This window comes from Leptosomus discolor, chromosome 6 (genome assembly GCF_034619465.1).
Source record: "Leptosomus discolor isolate bLepDis1 chromosome 6, bLepDis1.hap2, whole genome shotgun sequence".
Lineage (NCBI taxonomy): Eukaryota > Metazoa > Chordata > Aves > Leptosomiformes > Leptosomidae > Leptosomus > Leptosomus discolor.
The window spans coordinates 67669902-67685845 of record NC_141396.1 but is presented as its reverse complement, the minus strand read 5'-3'; the positions used below and the strand labels follow the sequence as shown (position 1 = coordinate 67685845).

Here is a 15944-nt window from a genome sequence, read left to right as displayed (position 1 = left end):
TCTCAGCTGTGTCTAGGCAGCCAGCCTCGCTGCCCTAGTGAAGGCACTGACTTCCCAAGAGCAGTGTGTGGGGCTGTTGAGGGGTTGTTTGGTTGTTTTTGGTCCCTGTGGAGTTGCCTGTGGGGAAGGCCTCTGTACTCAGGCCCTTAAGACTTCTGATGCCACTTCTGCTGCAGGCCTTTCCCTAGCTACCCCCGGCGTGATTGCCCCCGCCTCGCTCTGTTTCTTTCCCCCGGGAGTGCAGTGCAGTATAGAGCAGAGACTTGGCAGAGCAAACAAGCAAGCACAAGGAGAGTGTTTCAAGGTTGCCTGCTACCCCTCTCCTGTGCCTAATCTGTGCTGGTGATTGCATCCCGCAGCTGAAAATAAGCTCTTGAAAGGCAGGGAGGTGGTGAAGGGGAGCTGCCAAGCAGGACTATTTATACTGGGTGAGTCAGGCCTGTGCCTGAATCCAGCCAGATGCTGGGGGGTTGGAACCTGCAAAAGGACACAGCCTTGGATAAGAGGCTCTTGCCTGCAGCAGCTTGTTTACTGTAAGGTTCAGACTTGTCCTGTTTGTTACCCGTAATGGACTGCACCTTTCCCTCCAGCTCTGCCACACAAAGCTTGCAGCAGCTGGATGAGGAGCAGCTGGATCAGTGGAAGTACTCTCGGTGTATAAGGCCCCAGTACCACCACAGTGAGCACAGCCTGAGCCAAACTGGCCAGGGATGGCAGAACAGCCGCTTGGAGCCACTGGAGTGCCGGGATCTGCTGGTCCAGAATGCGCTTTTCACTGGGAACCTGGAGATGGTGCAGAAGTACTTCACCAAGAGTGCAGCCATCAATCTCATCATTGAGACCAAGGGTGATGAGCTACGCTGGACTAGCAGGAAATTTGGTGGGTGTGCAGGGATGGGACATGGGGGGATGGAAAACACTCAGGATAGAGACCAGAGAAAGAGCACAGACACCTGAGAAAAGTGTTGAGAAGAACCCCCAGTGGTGGAGACAGGGTGGTGGAAGAGGGACTTGGGAAGAAAGGCTTTTGGATGAGGAAGGAGGGTTCCAGGGCTTGTAGACCAAATGGTCGGAGGCTTGTTGAAGGTAGCCAGAGGTAGATCTACTGGAAAATGGTGAGAATAGGGCCCTTGGAAGGGCTGCTGGAGAGGAACATCAGGACTGTCCGGTTGGAGATTGCTGGCATGGATGTGAAATACACATGAGATGAAGTGCTTGGGTGAGGAGGCATCAGGTGGCATAAGGTTCTTTTCCTGCCTTATGTCTTAAGTTGGGTCTGTTACTCCTGTTCGTTAGAAACTTGAGGCTGTGGCATGCTTTGGGAACAGCAGGGAGGTCTTAGCAGTGCCCTTTGGGCAGACCTTAGCCCATACCCTGAGGAAAAGGCATGACTATATTTCAGCCTTGTAGGTAGCTGCTTGGGGACTGAGCCACAATTGCTCTGTATCTACCTCCTGCTTCCTGCTTATGGTGGTGGAATCCAGGTGTGAAGCAGAGCCATTGCGATTCCTGCTCCAAATACTGACTTTGAGAAGCTGTGGGGGGGTTGATATGGGAGGGTTAACAGTGATCAGCTGGAGTGGGGCTTTGCTCCAGAACAAAAGCGTTTGGCGTTTCTTTTTCACATGCAGGGTTTGCACCCTGCAAACTGTTCTGTTCTGTGAGATGGCTTGGGCAAGGGGAGCAGAAGTCTAGTTTACCAGAGAGATGGTGGAAGCAAGCTTGTCCTGAGTGACAGGAGGTAGAAGCCAGTCATCCTTGGTGTTTCCTCCCATCTATATACCTCACTGTACCTTGCCTGGATACATCTTGTGGCTACTACATATGCTTCCACACTTTCTGGTCCCTTTTGTTCACCTTCTCACCAATGTCATATGTGAGCTTTTCAGTAAGCAGCATAGCTGATGTGTTAAAGGGAGAGATGTTCTTAGCAGTCTGGAAGTGCACTTGTCCTTGCTGCCATCTGTTAGTAGTGTGGTGCAGGCAGACTTCCAGAACTTAAGATGGGGAGTGTCAGGTGTGGAAGGGCCATAATTACACCACTCTTTTTCCACAGAAGGCCGGTGGCAAAAGCCCCCTGTGCCAGAATGGAGGAGCTGTTGAGGAGGGCCCCTTTCCCAGAGGTGTGGGTTCTTTTCAAGAGTCCTGGCACAAAGCTGTGCCACGCACATGTTAAAGCTGGACCATGACTGAGTTTTGTGGGGATCCACACTAGCAAGAGACAAACAGCTAGGGTGGGCTTGCAGATGCAAGTGCTGCTACTTGTGAGTGGCGAAGATTATTTACGGAGTTCCAAGATTTCCCGGTTTTGAATTGTTACAGTCTATTTAGGAATAAAAATACAAAAGTCATTACCCTTTGTGTAACTGAGACCACTTGTCAGCAAAATATTAATTGCACATTTTAACTCCTGTCTTATGCTGGACTGATAGACACTTGAACAGCAAGTCAGTCTGCTTGTAAAGATTTGCGCCCCAAAGAAAACAGAACAGCTGATGTAAACCAACTTCACACAGAAATTGCTCTTATCACCAGAATTTACATGTGAAAAATGCAACCAAACAAGATGATCAAGCACAGACCAAAAATGTACTGCCAAATTTATCAGATAAGAGTATAGAACAAAAACCAAAGCAAACCTTCGTGCTACCTAAGGCTTTAGTTATGTATCCCACTGGCCCGGAGGGACAGATTCTTGAACGTTACTCAACCAGTTACATTAGAAGTTGATTCTAGCAACCGGATCTTTCCCAGCTCATCCCTATTGATATTTTAGGAAGCCCAGAGGAAGTGTAAATTGTATGGTGTTACTGACACTAACCCGCACAGTCTTTTGTCTCCTTGGTGATGCTTTTGTGACTGGTAACCTCAGGCTCTTGTGGGATACCTGCTTATATCTTTGAGGAGATAAAGGATCCCATCAGGTGAGAGAGTCTGACAGGCGCTTCCCTCTTTTTACCCTTTTGTGCACTACATTTTAGCTAGACAAGGTGGTAAAGTCTGTGCAGGCAGAGCATGCTGGAGACTGTCGGTATAGACCTTGGTCATTTATTTTCACTACTGAGAAGGGTAAAGTTCCCTATCTTATGCTTTTCTGTGGTCCCCTAGGTAATTGTTGCTTGGTGATCTATTGGGGCCACTTAACTTGTTTTTACCTGTATGATCTGAATAGTTCCCCAACACAAAATTAAACTAAACACTACTAGTCTTCCATGCGGTTTGATGTGTTCTTCAGAACATACGGTCTGAACAAAATGCACACAATGCTGATGAACTGGAAGCAAAGTGTACTGTTCTGTAACCAAAGTAGGGGCAGAGTGAGTTTATACAACTAAATCAGGGCAGGGGAAGATGCTGTCTCAGGTGAAAGGACAGCAATGGGGCATCCTGAGCAAGGGGACTATGAGAGGATGGGAAAGGGAGTACTAAAACCGTGCAGGAGCTCTTTGCAAGACTGAATTTCAAGGAAAAGTAGGAAAGGGTCTAAAGGATAACTACCTTGCATGTTTTTACTTTACTTGTAATGTGCTGTTTCCCATCCTTATACCTATTTCTACCTGTCCTTTGGCTTTAAGCTTTGATTAAAAAGGACTTTCCTGTGGCTTGTTTAAAAACCTGTCTAGTGCTGAGGGCTTGAGTGGAACTAGCAAATGGGTGTGCAGTGCTGGATATGTGCAAGGAGCCAAGGGCTGGACAAAGGTGTGCTGCTGGTGTATGGAGGCAGCTGGGTTGTGCTGTTGTGGTCTGGGCAGCAACTGGGTGACAGCAGGCTAGTTGGGCATGAGGCTACTTCCCCCCTCTGTTTTGTTAGTGGTGTCCTATCTCTGTTTCCACCCTTCAGGCTGCTCTACTACCCTGCTTTGCCTTCAGCCAGTGACTGCTGAGATACTGCTGCTAGAAGAGTGTCCTTATCAGCCTCTTGGCCCAAACCTTTGGTCACAAGGTTTCCCAGAATAGAACAGCTGAGACCTGAGCTGTGCCTGACCTGGGCCAAACAGAGATGTGATATGTCCTCCCTTCATCCCTGCAGAGTGCCCCAGGGCAGACAGGCAGCTCGTCAGCCAGAGCACAGGGCACTGGTGGGGCTGTACCCACAGACTCAGAGCCTGGACTGGGAGACAGCAGCAGGTCCTGCCCTGGGTGCTGCTCATGGGTAGCATTGCAGGCAGAAGAGACAAGAGTCAGGAGCCCATTTGCACACGGAAGGTGGATGGCCCTGCCCAGGCCTACTGGCAGGCCCTGCTGACGGGGGATCAGGGGGTTATGTCAGAGATCCTCAGTGACCCTGAGAACAACCTGAGTCCCAATGCTGTGTTTGACACGAGTGACCTGGAAGAGTGGAAAAACTACCGCTTCAATCTCCGCCGGCTGAGTATGCAGGGGGGGCAGCGGGCAGGCAGTGCGGCCCAGCTGAACAGGGGCTCGTCAGCTCTTGCTTATGCTGCAGGGTGTTGCTGTTGCTGGGATCGTGGTGTTTGGGTTGCGGAGGAGTGAGGGTGGGAGTGAGAGCAGGGCTGTGTTTGGGTTCCCCTGTGCTGCTTGTGGGAGGGTGTGCATGTGTGTGGGAGTGCGAGGTGTGTCCGGGGTACCTGGCCCTTCCAGCGGGGGTTGAGCAAGTGCTTGGAAACTGCTTGGGTTCCCTGCCTGGGGAAAGGAGATTCAAGCTCCAGGTTGTGTTCTTCTGTGACTGGCCCTGTAGCCTGGCTCTGTGTGCCTGTTATGTCTGTGCACGGCCTGTGCTGGGCTGCTGGTTCTCTCTGGGGGTTGTGCAGGGCAAGGAATTGTCGCAACCCTGTGTTAGGTCCTCAATCAAGATGGTTCAGTTTGAACACAGTTGGCCACATGCTGCTTCTGCAAGAAGGAGGTGAGAGATGTAGTGTTGAACATGTCGTGCAGTCTGGGACATGTTCCTCCAGCCCAGCCTGGATGGGCAGCAAGAAGCATGATTTAAGGAGCTCTTTTCCTGCAACAGCTGCAGGCTGTTTGCCAGCAGACCCCACCAGCTCAGCAATGGTTTCTGCTGGATCAGCATCTTTGAGAGTTGGCAGGTTTCAGCCCCTTGCTCTCTCCTAGGCCATAGATGTCCATCTCTGCTGAAACTTGCTTGTCTGCACTATACTCAGGGCTTGTCTGAATCCCCTGTGTGTGCGTCAGCCTGTCCAGCACCTCTTTGTTTTACTGCCTGGTTCCTTGTATTTGTGGTGCTTCGTACACAGTGCTCTTCCCAGCCACCTTGCTGCTTTAAGCCCTGCATGTGCCCCAGGCCCTTCATCCCCTGTACTCCTGTCAACAGAAAGCCTGTGCTGCATAGCTGAGCTGCAGGTGAAAAGCACACTTTCTGGGAACAGCCTCTGCCCCGGGGCTCCTGCTCCTTTGAGCTCCCTGTCAGCATGGCTGTGCAGTCTGAGTCTTCCCCAGGTCCTTGCCTTTGGCAGGCCAGTCCAAAGGCAGGGACCTTTCAGAGCAGGGACTGGCAGGAAGAGGCAGTCCCTTGAGAGGAAACCAGAGTCTCTGGAGGGGGCATGTACATCAGGTACCCTGGGGGAAAGGGCGGGTCTGAGCCCAGTGCTTTTGTACATTGTGGCTGGATGTGGCTACCTGACCTCTCTTTCCCTGCAGGACTCTGGTCTCTGAGCTATGAGCAGGAGCTCACCACGCCGCTGCAAATCACAGCCAGCCGGGGCTACACAGACTGCCTGCGGCTCCTCCTGCTCAGGGGTGCTGCCGTCAACTTTGCACCGGGGGGTAAGACTGCCCTGCACGAGGCTTGTGCAGCAGCCAGTACAGACTGCGTGCACCTGCTGCTCAGCTTTGGTGCTGACCCTGAGGCTGTCTCTGAGGATGGCTACAAGCCCCTGCATCTCTGCAAGAGCCCAGACTCCATCGAGTGAGTTCTACCAAGGGAACGCAGTGGGCCTCCCTCCCCCTCGAGCCTTGTCCTGTGTAGAAGGGGTCCCTACTCATCGCTGCAGGTGGGCTGGTGGTTGCAGCAATGGCTGCTGAATGGGGCGGCCTTATGGCCTGTTCCTGGACCAGGATCACATCTGAAGTCCAACAGGTGACTGCAAGCTCTAGTCCTCAGCTAATGCGACTGAGCTTGGTGCTGCTGTCTTGCTGTCCACCAGCAATGCAGAGCTGATGGTTCATACTGAGGAGCTCAGGGCATGTGCTGTGCAGGTGGGCCTCTGGGTGTGTGTGAGCAGAGTCTTGAGCGTGATGGTACTTTATTGAACATCTGTGGAGAGTTGACTAGAATTAGGATGACAGTATCTCAGCTCACCGGTCATCCTGGTTTAAAACCACTGCTCTAGGGCATGAGGAGCAGGGATTTTTGGACTCTCAAGGAAAGTGAAAGCTGTGGGATGGTACAGACATGGGGGGTGTGAGAGGTAGGATAGGAGCTGGAGAGGAGAGCCTGTCACTGAGTCATCTTGGCCCACATAGGTGTGTCCAGCAGCTGCTGCAGCATGGCGCCAGTGTGAACAGTCGGACAGAGGAGGAAAACGACACAGCACTGCACATTGCAGCACGGCATGGCCTACCAGACCACGTGCAGCTGCTTCTGTGCTATGGGGCAGAGCTGGAGGCAAAGAATGAGGAGGGGCAGACACCGCTGAATGCTGCCTGTGCTCAGCCCCATCAACCCCAGGACATGGACCGCTACTACCGTGTCTGCCAGCTGCTGGTGGAGAGTGGTGCTAGCATCAATGCTGCAGATAAGGACCGTCAGCACCCGCTTCACCTGGCCTGCAAGAATGCCAATGCTCAAGTAGCAGAGTTACTGCTGGCCCGAGGTGCAAATGTCAACGTCATGAACTACAGTGGCAACACAGCACTGCACAATATCCTGCAAGCAACTGCCTACAAGCTAGAGCACCACCCAGAGCTTGTGGTGCGAGCCCTGCTCAACTACGGTGCCATCCGCATCTGGCCTGGTGCCCTCCTCAAGGTGTGGGGTGCTCAGCTGTGCTGGGGCCATGGTGGGAAGGGAAGGCTGTGAAGATCAGGGCCTCTGTAAGAGCAAGGATGTTTCTGTCACAGCAGGGCTTGTTCTATGCCAGCCTGCTTGCTGTCCTGCCTCACTCTTCCCCAGGGGCTGGGGGAGGGGGATTTGGCATTACTGGTAAGGGGTTCCCTGAAGTTTTCTCCTGGGGTATGTTCTCCTGTAGCACTCTCCTGTCTTTTAAGCTGTGTGGACAGTACGTACTCAGTTTCCATAGTCACTTGCCCTGGGAAGAGTTGGCCCTTTTCCTCTTGGGGGATGTGTTTCCTTTTTGGGGTGTACCCTCCAGCTGATGCTGTCTCTGCAAGATACTAGCAAACAAAGGGTTAACTTCTTTTCTTAATTCCTGAGCAGTGCAATAATTACCCAGCCCGGAGATCAGCAGATTGCTCTCCCCTTTGGGAAAATACAGGAAAATCAACAATTAACACTAATTAATCTCCTATTAACGCCAGATAATGAGGATCACTTGTACAGCCGGAATAGACTCTGACAGCTACTGCTGGCCTGGGCCATGGGGAGTGGGAGCCAAGAGCTGGGAGGGGGATTGGCTGCTGTGCAGCTATGCATGGGTGGGGTGTGCTCCAAAGGCCACTCTGGTGGTGTTGGATACACAGCACCAGTGTGTTGCGCCTACGTGGACATGGTACACACCAGAGATGTTGCATGAAATAGGTATGATGTCTTCCTGGGGCTCTGTGTAGCAGCTAACATGGGCACAGTACTTCTTGGGACACCCATTGCACGCAGCACAGATACAGGGTATCCCTGCAGCCCTGCGCTGAGCAGGCACAGCGCATCCCTGAGACCCCTTTGTAGCCCTCAACAGAGGCATGGCATGCCTTAGTCTTGCTGAATGCAAAATGGGTGTCAGCCCTTGCCCCAGAACGGCTCATGCTCTAACTATAAAAATGTGAGGAAAGGAGCCTGGCATAAAGCAGAGTGTTAGTTGCTTATGAGCTGCTTGCAGCAGTGAGGCAGATGGAGGTCTGCATCCCAGCCATGCATGTTAGTCCCTGCGTCTGAGGAGAGGCTGTGGGGACCCACTTGTGCTGAATGCAGCTGTACTGTGCATGTTGGGTGTTGGCTCAGACACTCCTCTGTGCAGGAGTGGTGCTCTGGCATTTCCCACCATCAGTGGTTTGATCTCCTGGGACAGCATGAGGGAAGGACGTTCATTCCCTAGATTTACCAAGGCTGGTTTTGTGCAGCTTTTTGGGAGGTGAAGGTGGGGTTTGCAGGACCTTGCCCAAAGGCAGTGTTCATCTACTCTCTCCCTGGCACAGGTGCTGAGGTACTGCCATACCTGCCCACGTGTCATCGAGGCCCTGATGAACAGCTATGATCATGTGCGTGTCTCTGAGGACTGGGTGGAAGCAGTTCCAGCGGAGGTTGTGCAGGTGAGGGGATGGATGCTGCTGTCTGGAGAACATGCAGCCAGGCTACCACAGCAGGGTGCCAGAGAAGGCTTGGGCATGACAGGGCTGGGTGGAGATTTGCAGGGCACAGGGGTGGTGCTGTTGGGGGACAGGGAGGATGCACCGTTGTGACTAAGGGATGTCTGGCTCTACCTCTGCTCCCAGGGTGATATCTTCAGCTTATCTGCTTCTGCTCCTCTCTCCTCTCTCTGTAGAAATACCAGTGTTTCTACCAGTCACTTTTCTCCCTGGAGCAAAGACCTCGCTCCTTGCAGCACCTGGCTCGCTGCACACTCAGGACCTTCCTGGAGGGCCGGTTGCTTCTGGTCCTGTCTCAACTGCACCTGCCAAGTGCCTTGCACCGTTTCCTGCTGCTCAGCTTCGAGGATGTTCTCTACTAAGAGCTGTGGTTCCAGTCCTCCTGTGCCTTTCTGTGCAGATGTTCCATCCCTGCTGGTGCAGTCTGTGCCTTCCCAGCTAACCCCTTCCCCTCACACACCTCCTGCCAGCCCACTTCAGCCCCCATGTGCCAAACCTGTTGCTGTGTCCCTGTCCCAGCTAGCCTTGTGCTCTGCCTCGTGCACCTATTTTGAAGCATTCTGTTTACCTGTGATAATCAGGACAAACTCAACGTACTAAGAAAAGCAAGATATGGGGATTAGGGCATTTTGTGGGACAAGGAGCAAATACACTGCATTGATTGCAATTTTAGTCGTAGGGTCTCAGTCTCCCTATCCCAAATCTACAAACTTTAACCTGAGCTAGCCAGCTCTCATGCCCTGGGCTTTTGTTGGGATCTTGTCTTTAGTCAAGTTGTTTACAGTTTGTACCCAAAGGTGTTTGGAATAAACCCTAGTCTTTCTCTGTACCCACTAGAGTACAGCTTCTGCCTTGCCTTGAAGACTGTCCTGACAGAGCTCATCCATGTGGCATGCCGTGCATATAGTGGCATGTGCACTCAGACCTATGCATCCATCTGCCTCTCAGAAGACCTAGGGAAATGTGTGGTAAGTGTGGAGCCGAGGCCTCCCAAACAAACACTTCTCTTGCTGGTATGATGTCTGGGGTTGCCTGGCTTTGCACCTTGGGGCAGGACAGCAGTGCTTGTGCCAGCCCTGAGAACTTTGATGTGGGGCGAGGAGGAAGCATGCCCTGAGAATGCCGGTCCCCTGGGCACAGAGTAGTCAGCCCCTATGATAGCCCAGCCAGCATCTACCAGAGTACAGTGCAGGTCCACATGCTGCCTGGGCTGCACTGTACTGTAGACAAGGTAAAGAGCAATGTTTGTTCCTGTGATTTAAAGGTATAGTTGTAAAGAAAACAAAGCACTAACCGTCCTTTAAAGATTTGCTGTAAGCTAACTCCATTCCTGCTTCTGACTCAAGGAGTGCCTGAACTGCTGCTGGCTGGCAGAAAGTGCACTAGGGCAGCACTGCAGGTTGCTCGTCTTGGTGCACTGGTCTTCCAAGGCCTCTCTTAGTGTCCACATCAGCACCAGGACACTGGAATGCACAGATCTGAAGGCTAAGTGGTTTGACAGACCCAATGCTTCTGTATTTTTCTGCCTCTGTCAGGACCTAGGGTGTAGCTCTGCTCCCCTGATCATCACCAGCTTACACAACTAGGCCGTGCTGCTCTGAGGTAGCAAGCTCGAAGTAACTATGTGAGGTTCAGCGTGCCATCCCTAATGCTCTTGCACCAGTGGTGCACCATAGCATGAATGTTAATAAGATGTGATAGGAATGTATTTAGATGTTACAGGCTTATAAAAGGTGTAAGGAAACGAGTTGTGGCAGCCTGTGTGTATAGGTGGTACTACTGCAGTATAGAGATGGTACATCTCAAAAAGGTTTAATAATGTGCTTTATGATGTCCATGGGCAGAGAGGTGAAGTGTTGGCTCGAGGTGACGAAACTGCAAAACGGGGATGAAAGCAGTTAAAGCTTTTAAAATACCTAAATAATCGCCTGCACTCTTACCGTGGATTTGTAGTGCATTTCCCTCAAACCAGTGCAGGAACCCAGCCTGAGGTCACCACCTTCCTGCTGGCTGAGCTCACCTGTCTGTTCAGGGTGATTTGTTTATGGGATTAGGTCCCATGGTCTTATTCCCAAATTCTAATCACCACTTTAGTGTTCGTTTTTAGCCAGATCATGTCTGCAGCTGGAGGAGGAGCAGAAAAAGGAGGGTCTCTCCTTTTTGGTAGCAGCACAGACTGGGATTGCCTTAGCCTGAATGGGTATCTGGTATGAAGGCAGTCCATGCAGCAGTATATGTGGGGCTGGTCTTTCCAGCACTATCCATATGCCTGCAGTAACATATTCAGTAATGTGTACTCAGCTGGCAAGATAATATCACCTTAAGGATAAGGAAGTATTTAATTTAATGGTTTGCTTTATTCTGTCATTGTTTCTTGCAGCTGTTAGACTTAAAGCCACGCCTCGGGTCTTGCTGATTACATTTGCTACTTCCAAAGCCTGCTCTGCTTTGATGGGTGATGAGGGCAGCTCAGGGTGAAAGAGGTGAACCTACAGTGTTCAGCAAACACAGGAGCATGCAGTGCCACTGCACACGTGGGCAGGCCAACTCCTGACACTGACAATTCCTCTTTAGACAAAGACATCTTGGCACAGACAGGCAGCTGGTGTAATGAAGGACCCGTGCTGGGACTGCAGGTGAATTGCCAAGGTTCCTTTTAGAGATACCAGGTTTGCAGGCAGGGGGTCCCAGCATAGTCAGGAGGGCTGCAGTCAGGCACGGGGCTGAGAGGGGCAAGTCATCCCTGAGCACAAATCTTCATAGACTAGATTTCATCTATGTTCCCACTGAAATTAAAAGGGCATGATTTGATTGTCTGTAAGGATTCCACTGAGTAACCATTTTCAAGGAATGTGAGGCTAGTAGGAAAAGGGGAGTATCTTTTACAGATGAAGTGCTTTAACTGGGGGAAAAAAACCAACCCAAACCAAAAAAAAAAAAACCCACCGAAAAGCTTTTGGGCACTTGAGCAGTTTTTGAGAGCTGAAATGATCAAAAAGGTTCAAGCTAAGTGCAGGCTGAGAACAAATGCTCTGAGTTTAACTCAGTTATGCTAATCAATTAGCAGCTGATTTTTAAAACATTTAAAAGAACAGAATTAAAAAGGTTTCCTGTTCCAGAGCACATTTACTCAATATAACAAGTATGCTACTTCTTCTCAGGTTTCTAAAGGGGAAATTTCTAATGTGGCATTCAATGTACTTGCTGGGACAGGAGTTAATGCTAGTGCAGTTTAGCTGTCCTGAGTGCAAGGGCTATGGTCTCAACCAAGGACAGCAAGTGTGTAACATTATTGGCGCAGGGGCATGTGGTTCTGATGTGTTTTTACCAGCTGCCACACAGGCAGCTGCTGATGGCTCCTGTGTCCCAGGGTCACCGGGGATGTCTCTTGGGCATGCGCTGCTGTTCCTGCTTCAGCATCCACCGGGTTTTTTGGCAGAGCAAAAGAGACACCCTCATGACTGGCTGAAGTAATTTGAGTCCACTGCCATGTTCTCACTGTGGCTGTTCAAGTGATGTGCTCAGGGGAAAAAAAAAATCATCCCATTTCTAGACAGAATTTTCCATCCTAGCTGCAGCCATGGGGTCTTACTCTGACCCTCTCTGTGCAGTTAAAGCATTACCTGTGCCTGATATCCCCTTTAACTGACAGATCAACTGCATCGGTATCTCCCTGTAGGCTTCCCAGCCTCAAATATCTGCTTGACTCTTACTTGATCTTTCCTGTTCTTCAGTAAAGAGCATGACATGCCATAATGGGTGGACTAGTAAAGCACAGTGGTACTTATAGAAGGGTACAAGGACAAAGTAAGTATGGAAAAGTACTTCCCTAGGATGTCCGTCCCTACCTCTGAGCTCTGTAAATTGCGTTTCAGGTACTTTTGAGTCAAAAGGACATCTTTGTATTTAGCAGTCATAGAAAGTTTTTTGTTTTTTTTTTTTTCCATAAATTTGACCACTCGCTTTTTGGACCCATGTATGTCTGAGCATTCAGATACCCTTGTGGCAAGGACAACTTAATTGCACATTGAGTTGCTCACCTTTTGTTTGTCTTTACACTGTCACTTTCTTATTTCATCTGGTGCCCTTTAACTCTTGTATTCTAAGACTATGTGGGCAACTACAGTCTGTTCCTCTTCATCATAGTATTCAGTGCTATGTAGATCACTGTCATTTCTCTCAGGGTGGAATTCTATTCAACTGTGTAATTCCATGTGTGGAAGCTGTCACCCAACCCTAAACTACAAGCACAGGCTTTTCCCTGTCCCATTACTGATCCCAGCGTCATCACTTTTTGATGAAGGGAGTACAACTGTGCACAACATTCAAAAACGTGGTTGCGCTATGATTGTGTGACTTATTCGTAGCCATGTGGACGTAGATCTACACAATGCCTCAGGAACCTTAGATTCCTATTTGACATCACTGGGTTATTTTCAGAGTCCAGGGGGAGGATGGCCTTGGCGGTGATGCCCTCCTGTTCGGCATGTTTTGTGTTCAGGTGACATATGTTGCAACCTCTACATGTTTTTCAGACTCATTGCTATCCAGGATGCTGTCCCTGTGTTACAATGAAGCCCACGTTCTTCTTTCCTATATGTTGCACCTTATACTTAGATGTAACAAACAGGTTTTTTTTCATGAACTTGGTGTTTCAGGGAATCGAGATTACGTTGTCTTAGGCAAGTGCCACCTGTTACTTTTGCCGTCCCAACAATTCGTTTGTATCCACCCCAATAATTTTACCAGCCAGTTTATCATTTTCTCCCCAATTGCTAATAACATATACCATTGGTATGTGAATAGAACACAACTAGAAATGCATCTATCAAATGGCCGTATAGAGTAAGTCTTCTCAGTTACCCAGTTCTTTCAAACCTGTTAACACTGATCTGTCAGTACACACTGACCGTAGCATACAGCTAACTTTTCTTGTTAGAATGTCATGCAGAACTAAGTCAAATGACTTATAGGAGTCTAAGCATGCTGTATCTATCTAGTTAGCTCTATCAAATTTGTAGGCTTACAAAAAATTACATAAAATTATTTGAAAGTACTTCTTTCAAATTACATTAATTTGAATGACATTACTTTGGGTTCTAGCTTTTACTAATTTACCCAGGACATCCTTTGGCTGTTTGTCTGTGATTGCTTGGGATGTATGTTGAACTAACTGCACTGTAGTTTCTTGGATATTTCTTGGATATCCATGTGAACATATTTAAATACTGGCAAGACATTGGATTTTCTTTTTTCCTCCCAGTTATCTTAAGTTCCCCGGTGTGCCATGATTTGTTATAAAGAAAATCAATGGTTCAGTGAACTCATTAGCCAGTTAAATACTCTTGGATGTAAGTTATCCTCCTGCAGATTATAAAAATTGTTACTTAAACAGTTTCTCTTTAGCATCTTCCTTAATTACTTACTGATGGAACAGAAAGTATTTCATTACCGCTGTAAAATATGAATACTATCCATTGTTGTTTCAAATACAGGATAGAAATATTTGAGTTCTTGGGTTTTGTTATGCAGAACTTACATTTACACACAGAAACATGGGGCAGGCACCCAGTGACTGCAGTTCTTTGGATTCTCTGCTGCTGGGGCATCCTGGTCTGGGGTCAACATTTCAAAAATTTGAGAAATTGGGGAGGGTTCAGAGAAGAGCCATAAGTGAGTTACTGATTGCCAGTGATTCCTGGCAGTGAGAACTTCAGAGGGGTGGTGGCTGGACACACCATGGTTGATCCTTGGAGACCTGTGTGCAGTTGTAGGCACCTGTTCTTCAATCCTGGATTTACAGGGCAGGAGAGGTTGACAGCTCTCTCCCACGAAGCACTGTGGGCGCATGGGCTAAACACACCTTCCATCAAGATGCTGTCATCCGTTGCTGGTCCTCAACTGCACCTTACCAAACTTTCTGAGGAGCAGGCTGCAGAGTTTATTCAACACTGCCAGTTCTGCTGAGTGGTGCTTAGAGGTAAAACTAGATCCAGTGGCTGGAAACTGAAGCTGGGCAAACACATATTAGAAATGAGACACATTTTTAATAGCAAAGGTAATTAATCTACTAGTTAATTGCATCTTAGAATAGCTTATCATGGTGGATGTAGATTTCTCAGCTCTGGCTTTTTTAAAAAAAAAAAAAAAAACCAAAAAAAAACACTGGAAGAGCTGCCCTAACCCAGACCAGAATTCATCCTGTGTGGTGCTTAGCCCAAGTCCCAAAGAGATCAGGCTGCTTAATTACAGATCCATGGTCCATAGTCTTGTCACTCTTCCACACTGGTCTACCACTGGCCTCTGTCACTGTTGGGACCATGTTTGGCCCCAGGGTAATGAAAAAGTTTGATGCTTCCCTTAATAGTGCTGCTCACTTTGTTGATGTTTCTGACTTCCCTTCAGTTTTTCCTTCATTTTCTAACTCCAGGTTTGTACTGGCTCTATCAGCTTCCTTGCTCTGAATTTGCTGCCTGTACTGGTTTCTGAAAAAGACATTCTGAAATAAATGGTGATGCTACTTTATAATCTTATTTAAATATTTGCTCTTACTCAATTTCTCTTACAAGCTTTAGCTTTGAGACTTCAGCCACTTGGAAGCACTGAGCGTGTTTCACCCTGTGGGACTGGGTGGTATTTGTGGATTGCCGAAGGACCTCAGGGATAGATGTGACACACCAAGGCAAACTCCCTCCTCTCACTAGTCCACCAGCACATGGGGACCTCATGGGGCTGCCCCGTGACACTTGCAGTGGTCTCACCTGAGGAGGCACTCCAAGGATCACTGATTCATGGCAGTAGGAGCCTCAGTGTTTGCCCCAAGCTGCAACCCCACACGGCAACGCAGCCCCTCTTCAGGCAGCCCCATGCAGAGCTCTGCTGGACTCACTCCAGTGGCTGGTTTGGCCCTACAGCAGCTCTGATGGTGCTGAGTTCTTCTGGTACTTTGCCATTAGGAGCATAGTTCCAAATGCTTACTGCACTTCTGTCTCCATCCAGATGCTCTGCAGTGGATGCTGATGCTCCTGGGGTACCACGCTCTGCAGGTGAAATGCAGGAGAGTGCACCCCATTTGTACAAAGGTGCTCTCTGGGGCCTGTCAGCCCTTGCTCCGTTCCTCCAGCTCATCACCAGGTGTCAGCAATGCTGCTCGCATCCACGCTGTCCCACCCACCTCCACACTCCTAGCTGCAAGGCTGTCCCTTGGGCTTCTGGACCTCCACACTCCTAGCTGCAAGGCTGTCCCTTGGGCTTCTGGGGCACATGGGCTAGGGCCACACTCAAGCACATGTTTGATGTAACAAGCCTGTGACTTCTTAAATTCGGTCTTATGGCTGGTCAGCCTTACTTCGATTCCTGGAAAATACTACAGCAAGTAACTAAACAATTTGTAAGTGCCTGGACACATGCAGAGTTGGTCAGGCGAATCCTACTTCCTTCTGTAGCAGGCCAAAGGGCCCATGGGAAAGGGAAGAAGGAGTAGA

The 15944-nt window shown here is 49.4% G+C and overlaps 1 protein-coding gene across 1 annotated transcript; it reads left to right on the top strand.

Moving 5' to 3' along the window:
• The first annotated feature begins 567 nt into the window (after positions 1-567).
• On the top strand, positions 568-8822 carry ASB10 (ankyrin repeat and SOCS box containing 10). Its single transcript, XM_086467173.1, has 5 exons — positions 568-880; positions 5620-5887; positions 6445-6949; positions 8290-8403; positions 8637-8822. The coding sequence occupies exons 1-5, from the start codon at positions 568-570 to the stop codon at positions 8820-8822; spliced, it is 1386 nt and encodes a 461-aa protein (XP_086323299.1).
• Positions 8823-15944: the final 7122 nt, after the last annotated feature.